We start from the raw sequence: 13,813 nt of genomic DNA, 5'->3' as shown, positions 1-13,813 counted from the left end.
AGTACTGTGCATTTGTAAACACAAATACTTGAGAAATAATGGCAAGAGTTTGGGTCAGGAGCTGTAGTACAGCTGCTTCATTCTGACTGCCTGACAATTCCACCCCGGACTTGGGAAAGAGCAATAATAAAACTCCAGAGACCACAGTTTTAGTCCCAGCCAGGGCCCTGACTCACTTCCCTCCCTGCATCCTTTCTCAAGCTGGAAAAGGAAGGAACAAAATCTTTGCTACCAAAGGTCTTGGAGTATGAATCATTTGGAGTGAATATAGCACACAAACATCTCTGGATGGAGACATTAAGGGATGGCCAGTGCATAGGGCCATCCCTGGCTTGACATAGGGTCCTTCCAGGTAAAGAAAGGTTTGTTTCTGTTTATTTTCCCCACTCACTCTCCAATGCATCAAGAACAATACACGAAATGCAATTAAAATGAAACAGGTACTCACCCAATAACGGAGCCTTTCTCCAGTAGCCATCACGCACCTCCACATAATCATACCAGCAAAGGCGACTTTTAAACAGGTCCATTGATGTGAAATTTAACATAATCTGAAAGGAGAGAGTACACATTTCTCTTTGGGGATGGAGTTACTTTAAAAAGAAGATCCTATAGATTGTATTTCATCTCTGCTACAGTGCTGCCTAAGTGAGTATGCAGGAAAAGACAGCTGGGCCGTTGGTGGGATTTGTACATCAGCTTTCCTCAAAAAAGGAAGGCTTCTCAAGGTATTTTAATGAAACCATGACAGTACATGACAGCCAATAACTCTTTACAATCAACTCTGTAATTAAAAGTCAATGCTCCTCAGTTACTAAAATGCTACTCAAAAAAAGCCTGTTTGGATTTTTAAAATTAAAAACCGAATCTTCATTTTTCAATGATGTGAACATCATAGAGAAAGACATTGTCACAAAACACACTTCTGAGGTCTCTACCTTCATATAAATGACACTTGTAAGAAAAATATAATTTTGCTGATTAGGTTCCACATTCTGACAATCAGACTCACAGCATCAGAATGATGCAATTGGGTTTAGTGGCTTTATCAAGCGCAGCTTAGCATTAAAATGTTATTACTTCGGCCTCCTTCCTCTGTCACATGGATCACAGGCCTTGGTCTGGGCCTATGGAGGTCACTGATGGGGTGTACTTGTATATTTTTCTTTGCAAGATTTGACCCATGTATTCATTTACATCCATAGTCTGCCACAGAAATGTCATTAGACTAGAATAGATGTTCTCTCCCAAAGTCCTGACTGGCAGTCCAGAAGGCAGTCTGCAATGATGTCACTCACTTTTTTCATGCTTTTGCAGTTTTCTGACTTCGGACAGCAAAAGGAGATTTATCTGTTTCTATGCAGATGAATGCTACAAGCCCAGTACCTGTTCTCAGCTAACACCTCAGTGCTACAATGCTACTTTGTACCAATCACTGCATTTGATTAAACAGGTAAGTTGCAGCATTCAATCTGAAATCGATGATTTATTTTCTTTTTTAACAGTAGTGGCTCAGCATCCAAACCAACACAACTCTTCTGAAGAGGCTGAGAAGCAAAGGGAGAGTTTACAGTAAATTTCCACACCACAAAACTCCCGGTGCCACAGTTTCCAAACCTGGATGGCTCTTGGCCCTCCTGCCCCAGTGATGCTCTCCCTGCAGCTGATGGCAGGAGCTCAGAATGGCATGGAACTGGGCTTGCAGGTGACAGAACCAGGTCCTGGAGCCAGGCAGCTGTTGCAAAACGAATGAACTCTGCACTTTGTCCAAGTCTTAAGCATGTGTTGAGGGTGGTCCTCAGCAAAGTCACTCTGCTAAGGAGCTCCCAAGCTGGACTGTGCATTCTTGCAGCCTGGTACGGCATGAAAGGCCTGAAAGGCTGGTGTTACTGGATTAAGGAAAGATTTCATTTCTACAGAAAGATCAATAAAACAAAAAGAGCTGAGAAGAAGGTGGACAGGGTGGGTGATTGATGCGCAGCGGGGCTTGGCGTTTCAAGGCGGGAACTGGGAGTTCCCTGACAGGCATATTATGCCTGCGTGATAGGGGCAGGCCACACATGTCACTCATGGCTCCTTGACTCCCTTAAGGACCCCAGATGGCTGGCACATTTTGTCTAACTCATCTGACTGGCACCTGGCTTTGGAAGGTGAGCTCAGCTGGAGATAGCAGGTGATAGGAAATGTCCATGCAGGGTTCAGCCTCGAATTGAGAGTGAGGATCAAAGATCAACACACAGTCCAGACCTGGGAGGAGGCTCCGCTCCAGCAGTACCTCTCCTCTCCTCAGGATCGTGTATCCCTCACTCCATCTCTGGGAGGACAGCACTGGTGCTTGCGAGCCTTTTCAGGCTCCATCCCTGCACCTCAGGCATACAGAGATCTTCTGGCAGCTACTAACACTATCATCACAAGCAAAATCACATGTGAGGGAAATGCAGAGTACACCTTGTGCTGGTGTGGCACCTACCTTCTCCCCTGGGGTCACCGAGATCCTCCAGACACAGTGGGAATAGGAGGGATAGCCATTTGGAAAGCCAGGGGCTGAGAAATTACCTGTTGAGTCTTGCAAGGTCTCTCCACAAGCTGCAGGAGAGGGGAAAAAACCTATCAAAAAGGAGTGACTCTGAAAGACATCAGGGTCTACCAAAATCTTTGTGCATGGCTGTAGTGTGTGGGTTGGTGGTTGGCACTCTAATGATGCTCATTCGTGGTACTGGCCAAAGTTCACTGAGCACCTGAGACCTTGCCAAAGGGGTGATGTGAAATTTGTCAGAATTTCTAGGATAGAAGACGATCAGTGAAAGAATGTAGGGGAAACAGCTTTTAAAGAGGCTACCCTTCTTCCTTCATCTTCCTTCCACGTGCCAGCACTTTCAGGTTTCCACTAATCAAATGCAAAGTATTAACCCCACCCCACCTCACAACCCCACAATTGCTTCGAGCAAATCTGTTTTCCCTTCATTACAAGCTGCTCAATGAAGTTCTCCTTAGTTACCATTGTTAAGTGTCTTTTTTGGGGCTAAAACATCCTAACAAAAGCAGGGCAAGCCCCACTGCCTTCATGCTTTGGCTGCCCTGCACCTACCCTGCCATCACACTGCACAGGACAAAACATGAGCACGGCAGCCCATTGCTCTCCCAACTTCCCATTTTGTGGCCTGCTGAAGTTGATGAAATGTAGATCCCACAGTGATTTTCAGGAAGCAAGGAACATGCACATGCATATGCTCCTTTAGGGAACCACAGCTTCCAACATCTGGGAAAGCTGTGACTACTGTAGTTCCTGCTCTCCGAGCCAGGAAGACTGAGCTGGAACGAAGAGTGACCATCTACATCTGCAGAGCAGCTGACTGGCTAAGTGGGAGGACCACAAATATCAAAGCTCCCATTTTCTTCAGAGTGCTCACTAGACACATCCAAATACCTACTGCAAGATGCAGGGACCTTGGCTTGCCTGCTTCCCAGTTGTTTTTCCAATTTCATAACACACAAGCTGCCCTTGATCTGCAACTTGGTTTCCTCAGAGACGGTAAGGCAGCCCCCAAAAATCCCTGATTAAGCAGCAGTGCTTTGAAAGATCCGACAAGGCCTTTCTTTTCTCATGGAAATGTCAGAGGTTGTTCCTCTGCTTGATGCTATCACACGCTAATTTTGCAGCCGTGATTACATTTAGATGGGCGGGTTGGAAGCTGGAGGTGAAAAGAGAGTGATCCCATTCAAAAAGTTTGGTATCTTCAAACAGGGGAGAAGGAGTTACCTAACCAGAACTTCTTAATTTCCCTAAAGAAGTCTGATACACAGCTTGACAGATCAGATTAGATGAACAATAGGTGGGGACACAAAAAGGGTTTTTTTTTTTTAATGAAGAGGGAATTCCAATCCATAACTCACCAAGATAAATGAATGTTCTTTTTATCTGCTCAAAAATCTATTTAAACAAATATGAAATGATAAAGAGAGCTCTAAATCATGGGAAACACATACAACATAACCATAGTGACATAGGGGATTATCACTCTCAGCTGAACCAGAGTGAAGGTTTCCAACAGCCCAGACTTAATTCTTGTAAGTGTAATTATACAGCTCCTGGCAAGACTGTGAAATTATGGAACAGGTACCATTCCATCTACTTCCAGAGACTGGTCTGTTGAAATATCACGAAAAGGAGACCTATCTAACTATCCACCCTTGCAGAGGAAACTCCCCAGACACACTGAGAGAGGCTGGCCTTTCAGCATGGAGGAAAGTGCTTGCTTGCATGTGCGGGGGGAAGCATGATAACGAGCAGTGCATGCTTGTCTGTAGAGCACAGTCTCTTGCAGAGCACCTCAAAAAGTGATACAACTGCACTCCACTTAGTAGCAAAGAAGCCAGCAGGTCCAATAAAGCCACTGTTTGGTACTTCTGGGATCGAAGAAACTGAGCAGCTAGAAAGCAACAGAGGTGAAAAGCAAAGTAGAAAGGTGAATGCTTCAGAACTCATTTGTAAATGAAGTAGCTGAGTGACAGGCACTTACAGCTCATGAACTGGTTACTGGTACACTGCATCTATTTGAAAATGCCCAGAGGATTGGAAGAGATGATATAATGCAGGATCATTCTCAATTTATAGTTTGACCATTTTCAGTTTATATTTTAACCGTTCCTGAATGGCCACACAGGCCTCTTTCCTTTAGCTCAGCACAAGATAGCAGGATGAGTTTTTTTAAAGCCTTTTGTAGAGACTATAGTCATCAAATCCTCAGCCATGCAGCCATAACAAATCTAGCATTAACTACTATGTAGCAGATTGCATCTTGCCTTCCACAAATTCCTTCAGGAAATTTCATATTGTTTCACCTGGTTTGGCACTAACTTTAACCCAGCAGGTATAAGCTTTGGGGAATTAAGAGCAATTTAAAACAGCAGGGTTTTAGAATGGACAAGCTAAGCAAGCCCTAACTGTAGCAGCCACATGAGCTCCAATCTAATGAAGTTGGAGAGCCCTGTTTCTTACAACAGACACAGCAGTTGTTCTGGCTCATACCAGTGCATACTTGTAACTCATCCTCCATCATACCAGCTCTTTTTTTGGAGAGATATTATAAGGTATTGTCAGATGGAGACTCTCTTTCTAGAAGGGAAGCTATCTGCCATTCAACTTCTGAATGATGTTGCTGCACTTTACCTAAAAATCCTCAGCTTGACTACTGAACAAAGTGTCCTCAACTTAAAGTCTCATTCAGACCCTGTTTGAACACACAGTTGAAGTCCTTTGGTTTTGAACTCTCCCGCTTTGTATTTTGCAGAGGTACAGAACTTTTCAAGCTACAGATTCAAATGGCAGATGAAGATGTTAATGTCATTAAACATACTGCACCTCCTTTAAGGCGCAACCTGAGTATAAATTTTGATGCAAAGAGAAAAAGAAAACCAGACCAGAACAACAGATATTTGAAAAAAAAAAATTGTTTAGTAGGCTTAAAGCTCTAATCATTTTGCTGCCAAATACGTTCTGAACTGCAATAACCTCTGCTAAAGCTTTGTGGAAAAAAATAAGTAGGAAAGTTCTACTTTGCAAGTGGAAAACATGAGACTCAGAAGGGTCCTCATTTTAAAGAATGTTGCTTTGTAGCTTTTAGTTTAACTTTAACCTCAGGCCAAAGTGGCTTTTCAGCTTGCCTCAAGAAATCTAAATCTGTAGTTGATTCTTCCAGCTATGGGAATGAAAAGCCTGTTTGGATTAATTCTGACTCAATCAAAAAACATAGTGCAAAACAAATCAACCCCTAAACTAATCCATGAGATAATTTCTCAAGAACAGTGTTTTGTTCTACCAAAAGCAATTTAGAGATAATTATGGGTGGTAGAAAGAAAAAAAAAGTTAATTAGAACTAACACACCTAAGAAAGTTATACTACCCACTATAAGCTAAAAGCAGTGATTCCCAAACATATGGACCCTGAAGTCCTCAGAATTCATTCTAGACCCTTATGAACCCATACTTTCTGACCTGTACATGGATACAGAGAAGCAGCGGATTTGCACACCAGCTATCCACCACTCTCCGTGGCCTCGCAAATGGTTTACAGAGCAGTGCTAGCCACTTAAGATCACTTACTTAAGATGTGACTCTGTATACCGGTAAAACTTAGCCCTCATCCTCCTCCCCTCTCTTTGTGATCTGTTTATTTCTAGAGGAGTAATCACTTATGATCATATTAGGTTTTTGATCAAAGCCACGCTCAACTGAACTACTTGCTGGCCAGATCAACCCATTAAGATAACCTTCTAGGCTATGCTTGCAAAAGTCCTGTTTTACTTCCCTGCATTATTATAAAAGTTACAGAGTAATTCTGCAAAACTAGGGTAACTCTCTCATTCTCCAGTATCTTCTCATGGATGTTGATAACCTGCAGAAATTCAACAGAGTTTGTTAAATTTTCTACCTCCAAGCATCACACCTATTCCAGTCTCTTCCCAGTCACTGCAGTCCATGCCACAGGCACCAGACTGGGTGCCATCTTTGCTTGAAACCTCTGTTTGCATTCTCATGCTCAGCCTGTCCTTAAGTTTGACAGATTGCTTCTCTGAAATCTGGTTTTCTCTATTAAAATATTCAGCTAAAACAGTGGCATAAACTTCCATTGTCTCCAATTTAAAAGCATTCTCTTGTTCTGATGGATTAATCTAATCTCCCAGTCATACCTGTGACCCCAATGTTCTTTCTGTCAATCTTTCCAGTCCCCATACAAAGTAGGACCTTGGTATTGGTCTATAGTATGTCACACTTACATAGATGGGTTCTCTATCAAAGCTGTTCCCAGTCTATCAACCCTCTGGCAGCAGAAAGAGGGATTCAGCCCATTCCCAAACAGTCCAAAGCACCAGCTTCCAGCACCCAACTGGATGTTTCACAAATCAGCATCTTAGAGCTTTCTTCCATGTTATCTCCCAAGCAACACACCATAATCACAGAGACACACTTAAGGCTCATTTCTGGGACAACAACTATATAAATTACAACAGATATTTGATGCTGTGTAGAGACCTCAGTCTACCAGATATCCTTCTGCCACTTTGATAACTCCTAGTCCCCACTCTGTGGTCTTGTACACTGATTTAATTTTCTGTGAACAGAGCCTACACTGGACCAACTTGAAGCCCTAAACCAAACCAGAACACTGGCAAAGTACTAATAGGAGACACATGTTAGGCAAGTTCACTTCTCCCAGAGCTTCAGCCTGAAGCATTTGATAGTCTATGTTTCCCGAGTCTCTTTCCTCAAAGGGATCGTTAAGGTACTCTTGAACTACAATGCCTTCCAGATAAACCATATGTCTACAATAAAGCTGGAGCCATCTCCACAAGCCATATTTACCTGGGCATTTGTACAACTTCCTTGCCTGAGCGATGTCTCCCTGACTCAGGCGAATACGCTGCCCAATAGTTGGCCGGACCCCATTGTCATCACGACGGGGGAGGATGGTGTCGAGGAAAACCCCTCTAAAGGGAAGAACAGAGAGACACAGAGCAGTGAAATAGGGAAAGGGACACAATGCATAGAAGGTAATCCTGGCAGGCCTCCCACACCCCATCCCCGTGACCCTATCTCCCATGCTAACAAGTAAGAGTGATGCAACTTGTGATAACTGCATGTCTCCAGACAGCCTTCTCACTATAGCAGACAGCTTCTAAATGTACAGGCAAGTCCGCCAAGCCAGTAAATTCCTCTTTGATGTCCCAAGATTGCTGCTGCCTCTGCTTGAGTATAGACACATTCCTTGCCATAAATCAGAAAAAGGAATTAAATATTCTTGCAGAAGGTTCATGGCACATCTGGCTCAGCACAAGCACAGGCTGAATGTTTAAGCCAAAGGAGGAAAGGGAAGGGGAGTTTGTTCAGCAGCAGATTAGGTTGGGCTGGCAATGACTGTGCCTGCCATAGACAAGAGGAAAAGATCAAGTGCTCTACCCTTGTTCTGCACAAGTTTCCAAGCTAGTAACTCCACTTCTGTCTGTCTCTTTTTACTTGCTACTATTTCTTCCATGTGCTTCGTACTCAGGAACTCTTTACAGTACTTCTGATCTCAGTCCAGTGAAGGATTTAAGCTCAGGCCTCACTTCTATTAAAATGCACTCCACGAATCCAAGCAAGAGCTTGCATGCAAGAGAAACCCCCCAAGAGAGAATTAGGACTTCAGGGAGGGAGGGAGACAGAAACCTAAACTCCAGGTTGATGGAGTCCAAGCTCTTGCAGGCAGGCTGTCCAGTCCACAGGAACCCTTTCACTGCACCCCTGAATGTCTAACAGGCTTGGGGCTGCCGAGGCTAACAGTGAGCTTAACTTCAGCATCAGCTCAGTGAGGCAGACTGCTCCTTCTGCAGGACAGGATACAACTGTCCGTAGAGTCCAACAGGAAATCAGGGCAGAAGCAATAATTTTAGTGCTGCCTAATCCTGATACAAGAGTCTTCAAGTATGGGTAACGCACTAAGTGCACAAGTAATTCTGTTCATTGGGCTGCTCAGCTGTGTAAGAGCCTTGGGAAGGAGTTTTAGAGGGCTTTTTTTCACATTGGTTTAATTTTAAATAAATACTGCAAGCAGAGTATTTGTATCACAGCTAACAGAAAATATCATTCTATGAAACATATTGTCTGAGGGGTGGTGGGAGTGTTGGGAGTTTTAAAAACTGGAATCAACTCTTGCATGGGAGATGTTTTTTTCCTGCAATAGAAAAATTCCTCATCAGCACCAAAATTGGTACTTAAAAGATCTGAGGTGAGTCCATCAAATTTTGATTTATAAATTCAGTCTGGTATTCTACACACCAGCTGCATGCCTTGGGCTGAATTTATTGAAGTTTATGTATTAGAAATAAATCCTTCAATTCCAGAAACACCACAAACAGAGAAACAGGTCAGTTTGCTCAAAGTACATTTTCAAGCCTCCTCAGGAGTTCACAGAAGAACTTGGCATTTGGCAGGGACATACTTCTGTGGCCTCTGAAATGATTTCTGCAGATCTCCAAGGTCAACCAGGGAAGAATGACAGAGTTCAACAGAAAAACCACCACTTGCACACACAAACTTTTCATTCTTTTTCCCATTCTAACCCTCACAACTGTTTACTCATAGCCCTCAGCTTTCTGCACATAGCATTCATCTAGGGCATTGCTCACACAATGCAAATAACTCACAACTTCAAATTACCCTTATTACCTGCTATTTTCTTTCAGAAGGTTGTACTCTCAGCTGGGGCAGTAAGATTTTTGGTTTTGCTTTTTTCTCCAACTGAATTTTGGACTCCTTTCACATATATTGCTGAACGTGATTCCCAATTACGAAGCAGTAAGTATAGTTCCTCTCATTTTACCATTAAAAGAACTCCAGCAGAGTCATGAGCATCCACAAAGTACCCTGAATGTGTAAAGTGCCATGCTGATGTTATGAAATTATCAACTGATCTCAATAAATGCTAAACATCCATGCCCCAGTAGATAGGGCAACAGATAGAGGTGCTTAAACAACACTCAAGGAAGCAGATATTCAAGGACCCAGCTGCAGGCAGCTACCTTTTGTTCCAACTCTGTATTTATATCCCCATGTGCAGAAGAGAGACAATGCAGTAAAACCTGTGGAGGATGTGTATACATCTTGTGCAGGATTAGGATGGTGCATTGCAAATACATCAAGAAGATGTCCCTTGGCATGCAGGCAGTGCTACCTGCATCCTGTTTTGTAACTCCAAACATAATGTGCTGCCATTTCTATTAGCAGGCAGCTTAGTAAATTAAGGTAACTTACTATTTGCTTAGGGCTCTGTGGAGGTTTAAACTTTTCTTATTGCTAAGCTGCCATTTATGGGCCTTGACAGCTGTAAAATAAATTGTTTAATGAGACAGCAATATTCAGTTTAGATTGCTGCCATGTCTGTAAGGAATGCATGAGGAAATGAAAGCCTGCAGCCACATTCTGCAAAACAGGCAACTTTCAGATATAGATGAGAACAGAAATTCCCATGGTAAAAACTTGTTACTGCTGTCATTACAGTCCTTTGTGCCACACTCCTATTCCTATTAGCCACAGACACAAATGAGGAATGTGTTTTGCTGTTGAAATGAAAAGGAGGAGTGACTCCTACAGCAATTCTCAAAAGTATGCCTGGAAATAATTTCCACTGCTAGCACTCATTGTGTCTCAGAAAAATTGTACTTTTCTATCCTAGCTACAAAGTTTAGAACAAAAAAGGGCCCAGGATTTACAGCAGCACTTGCCCATGGCAAACACTGTATGATTTGCTATCATCAATACCGGCAGAAGTTAAAACCAACAAGGTTGTGCTAAGTGTCAGGTAAGAATTGCTACAAGAGAGTAAGTCACAGACATGGCTCTGTGCCCTTCCCCTCCTTCTCACTCACATATCTCATCTCTGTTGGTCAGGTGCTCATACCATCCTCTTACACGGGCTTTCTGTTGTCCTAATGTATTAACACACCCACTGCAGCCCTTCCCTTGCAGGGTCATACAGGGACTCTCTCCCTTTCCTACCCACTGATCTTAATGAATCTTGCTGGAACTTAATATCTTCATGGGCTCTGTGCTTTCATCAGTTTGGGTTGCAATTTCATCAGTTTGGCCAGCACTCACAAAGCTCAGTAAGGTGGGCAGGAGACGTGCATACACCCACCAATCTCTACTGACCGGTCAAACCATCGTTCCCTTAGGGGAGCGGATGTCAAGACAGGTCTTGGTAAAGTAAAAGCCTGTTCCCAGCACTGCCTATTTCTGGTGAGAGCACAATTAGCCCACAGAGGCACTTAGCGTTCAGTTCAATTACTGCACAAAGACTGCTCCTGGGGTGAGGGTGAGTCACAGAGACAAAGGGCTTAAAGAAAACAGACTGAAAAATCCTATGAAGCACCAATTTAAATTTAGAAGGTCTCTTGCCATTTTTATCCCATTTTGGTCCAGCAGTGCTCTGAAGGACTTTGGTTTTCAGGAGACACAGACTCAAAAGCATCCACAAAATAAATGGTGGTAATAACTTAATCCTGCTTTTGTGCAAGACAATTCTAACCATTCAGAGTTTAGCAAATGCTGGAAGGGTCCAGCAGATGCCTCAAGGGAAGAAAAATTGTTTGCTTTGGATATCTGATCCAAAGAAATCTCTGAAGGATGCAAGACACCCTTGCCCAGCCACCGTCTCCTCCTGCCAGAACAAGTAGCAGTGATAATTTTCCACTGGTTGATGTGAAGCTGCAGAAACAAAAGCACAAAACAACAGGCTTGGTCCTTTCATACAACTGGGAAATGAGAAAGTTTAAAAAGCCCCAAAGACACCTTTCATTTTTTGAAACAAAAAGTTGTCAAGAGTGTGAATATTTCCACTCTGCCTTCCAAACCCCTTTACTCATAGTATGTAGTGTTAGAGAGCTCTTGTGAAAGAACAATAGGGGGATTTATGAAAAAACCCTTCAAATAATGCAGCAAAATGAAGCTGATCATTCAGTAACTCTCATTTCAAATCCAGGACATAAATAACTATGTTTATTTCACCTCTCTATCCAGTAGAGCAGTTTGATCAGAAAATGGGCTTCATCTGGAGGGATGAGATGACAGTCAAGGGCAAATAGTCTACACAGAAATTGGACAGTTAGTTGGGACAGTACTGATAACTTCTCCATGAAAAACCCACTCACAGAGAACCACACACCTGCAGAGGCCATGATCTAAAGAACATGCATAAATGGTAAAAAAAAAAAATACCCAAGTAATTAAAGATCATGATCTAGAGTTGAATTTTCCCTTGGCAAAGCCACTGGAGACTCTGAAGGCAACACTGCGACTCCAAAGCATAAGCTGGACAACCAAGAGATTCCAAGCTTGTTTTAGCATTACCCACCTTGCATGTGGGCAGACACACACACAGATACACATGTGCTGCCTGGAAAGGTTGCAAAGAGTGTTAACGTGGCTTTAGAAGGTCTCTGAGATTACCAGTATTGTTACTGAGTGAATATAGTGGGAAGAGGAAAACAGGAGTTCACAATACTGCACTCACCTTGCTTTTTCAAATATTTTTCATGCTTTGCAATGCAGCAGAGCTCACTGCTGCATATCTCTACTGCCACATATCTCTACAATAGATCATAGAGATTCTAGGCTCTACTTATCCCTCAGAGCCAACCACAACTACCAAAAATAGTCCTAAGGACATGTAACCTTGGATTATCACCTGGAGAATGTGTTCCTAGCATAGTGCATGATGCTGTCAAAGTCATAGGTCTCTCCTAGTGAGTTCACTTCCCCAGCTTCCATCTTTAAAAAGTTGTACTCTTGACCTGTGATGACAAACAAAAAGGAACAGAAACAAATCACTTAAAGAGAGGACTAAAAAAAAAAAAAAAAAAGACTTTAGTTCTGGGAGCCTGAAATGAAAGGGATATGCTCCTGTGTTCCAGCAATTCCAACTGGAGGTCCAAAATGTCTAGTCATTCAGCTATTTTGAAGCTTATTCTAGACAAGGACTAGCGATATTTCTTTTTGTCCATCCCAGCTCATGGACCACCAGGGTTTTCCACCCTGGTCTAGCAAGAAAGGTTTCTACCCACCCAAAAGCCAGGTGGAATAACCCGAAGTGCAATTTTACCTTGCTGTATGTTCTCTCTGATGATCGTGACATGCTGGTCCCTGTCAGGTCGTGTGTGTTCATGCCAGAAACCTACCACATGACCCAGCTCATGAGCCACAATGCCAAACTTGTCACAGTTCTTTCCAATGGATATAGCCTGAGGGCCCCCTCCTCGTCGACCCACGTATGAGCAACATCTGGAAAAGAAAACACACAAACCCATGCAGCACATCAGTGAATTGGGGAAGTCTGAAACACGGGAACACAGGGTGGCATCTGGCAGGGTTCAGGACAGGCCCACAGTTGTATACACTATACTCACATACTTACATTTATGTATAAAGAAAACATAAAGAAAAGAGTGTATATCTGTAAAAATGCATATATATACAGTCTTAAGTGTTATCCCAGGAAAAAGAATCCAGAAAGGCTTAGCACCTTCAGAGCAAATACTAAACAATTCTAGCTACCCTTACTGAAAGTGACCAACTGCATCTTTGTGATATATTCTCCAATGTAGCCATTGGTCAAAGCCATTTGTCACAGTTTCCAATATAGGTTGGAATACAGATCACTTACCCACATGTTCTGTACGTGAACACAATGAAGCTCTCTTCGTCAGTTCTCTCCACAAATGTCACACAAGTGTGCTTCTCCCAGTGCCTCATTGCTTGCTTAAAGATAGCTCTTTGGGTTCCTGAAATAGAGAAGAGCAAACAGTGAAGGCTTGGCTTTCAGGAAAATCTCTAATGGATTTCAATCTGGATATGGGAACAGTCAACCTTTCCAACAGTTCCTTGTGCAACCACCCTACCTCAGGAGAGAGATTCCCAAGAACCCAAGTAATTTGTGGGAAAACTGCTCCAGAGATTTCTCACACGTTTTGAGACACACACCCCTGAGCAAACAGGGAGCAATATTTTCACTACTGACCAGTGAAATTTCCCCCGATCACATAAGGGATGACCCCGCCTGGCCAGATTCTCTCAGCCCTGGATGTGGTTGCCCTGCGCACTCTGGGAGAGGAGTGTGTATCCATCCCAGACTCATCTTCATATTCCTTCCTCTTCGGTCTCCTTGCAAGTGTTGTGTTCTGCTTGCTGTCTGCAAGACAGAGTGGCAACACCATTTAAATTCTCTTTAGTTCCACCAGTATCCTGGAGCTTCAGAAAAAAGATAAAAAGAAAAAGCAAGGT

The 13,813-nt window shown here is 43.0% G+C and overlaps 1 protein-coding gene across 1 annotated transcript in view; it reads right to left on the bottom strand.

Moving 5' to 3' along the window:
- TLL2 (tolloid like 2) overlaps window positions 1-13,813 on the bottom strand; it is a 90,894-nt gene that overhangs the window by 23,471 nt on the left and 53,610 nt on the right. Inside the window, exons 4-10 of the mRNA XM_027719388.2 lie at window positions 13,551-13,721; window positions 13,197-13,314; window positions 12,636-12,814; window positions 12,222-12,327; window positions 7,364-7,488; window positions 2,471-2,586; window positions 449-551 (exon numbers count right to left, since the gene is read on the bottom strand). Coding sequence (XP_027575189.1) covers window positions 449-551; window positions 2,471-2,586; window positions 7,364-7,488; window positions 12,222-12,327; window positions 12,636-12,814; window positions 13,197-13,314; window positions 13,551-13,721 — 918 coding nt within the window. The remainder of the gene's footprint in view (window positions 1-448; window positions 552-2,470; window positions 2,587-7,363; window positions 7,489-12,221; window positions 12,328-12,635; window positions 12,815-13,196; window positions 13,315-13,550; window positions 13,722-13,813) is intronic.

The sequence above is a fragment of the Pipra filicauda genome, unplaced genomic scaffold (assembly GCF_003945595.2).
Source record: "Pipra filicauda isolate LSUMZ 115617 unplaced genomic scaffold, ASM394559v2 scaffold96_size2947999_pilon, whole genome shotgun sequence".
Lineage (NCBI taxonomy): Eukaryota > Metazoa > Chordata > Aves > Passeriformes > Pipridae > Pipra > Pipra filicauda.
Note: the sequence above shows the minus strand (reverse complement) of the source record. Positions and strands in the feature narration are given on the sequence as shown.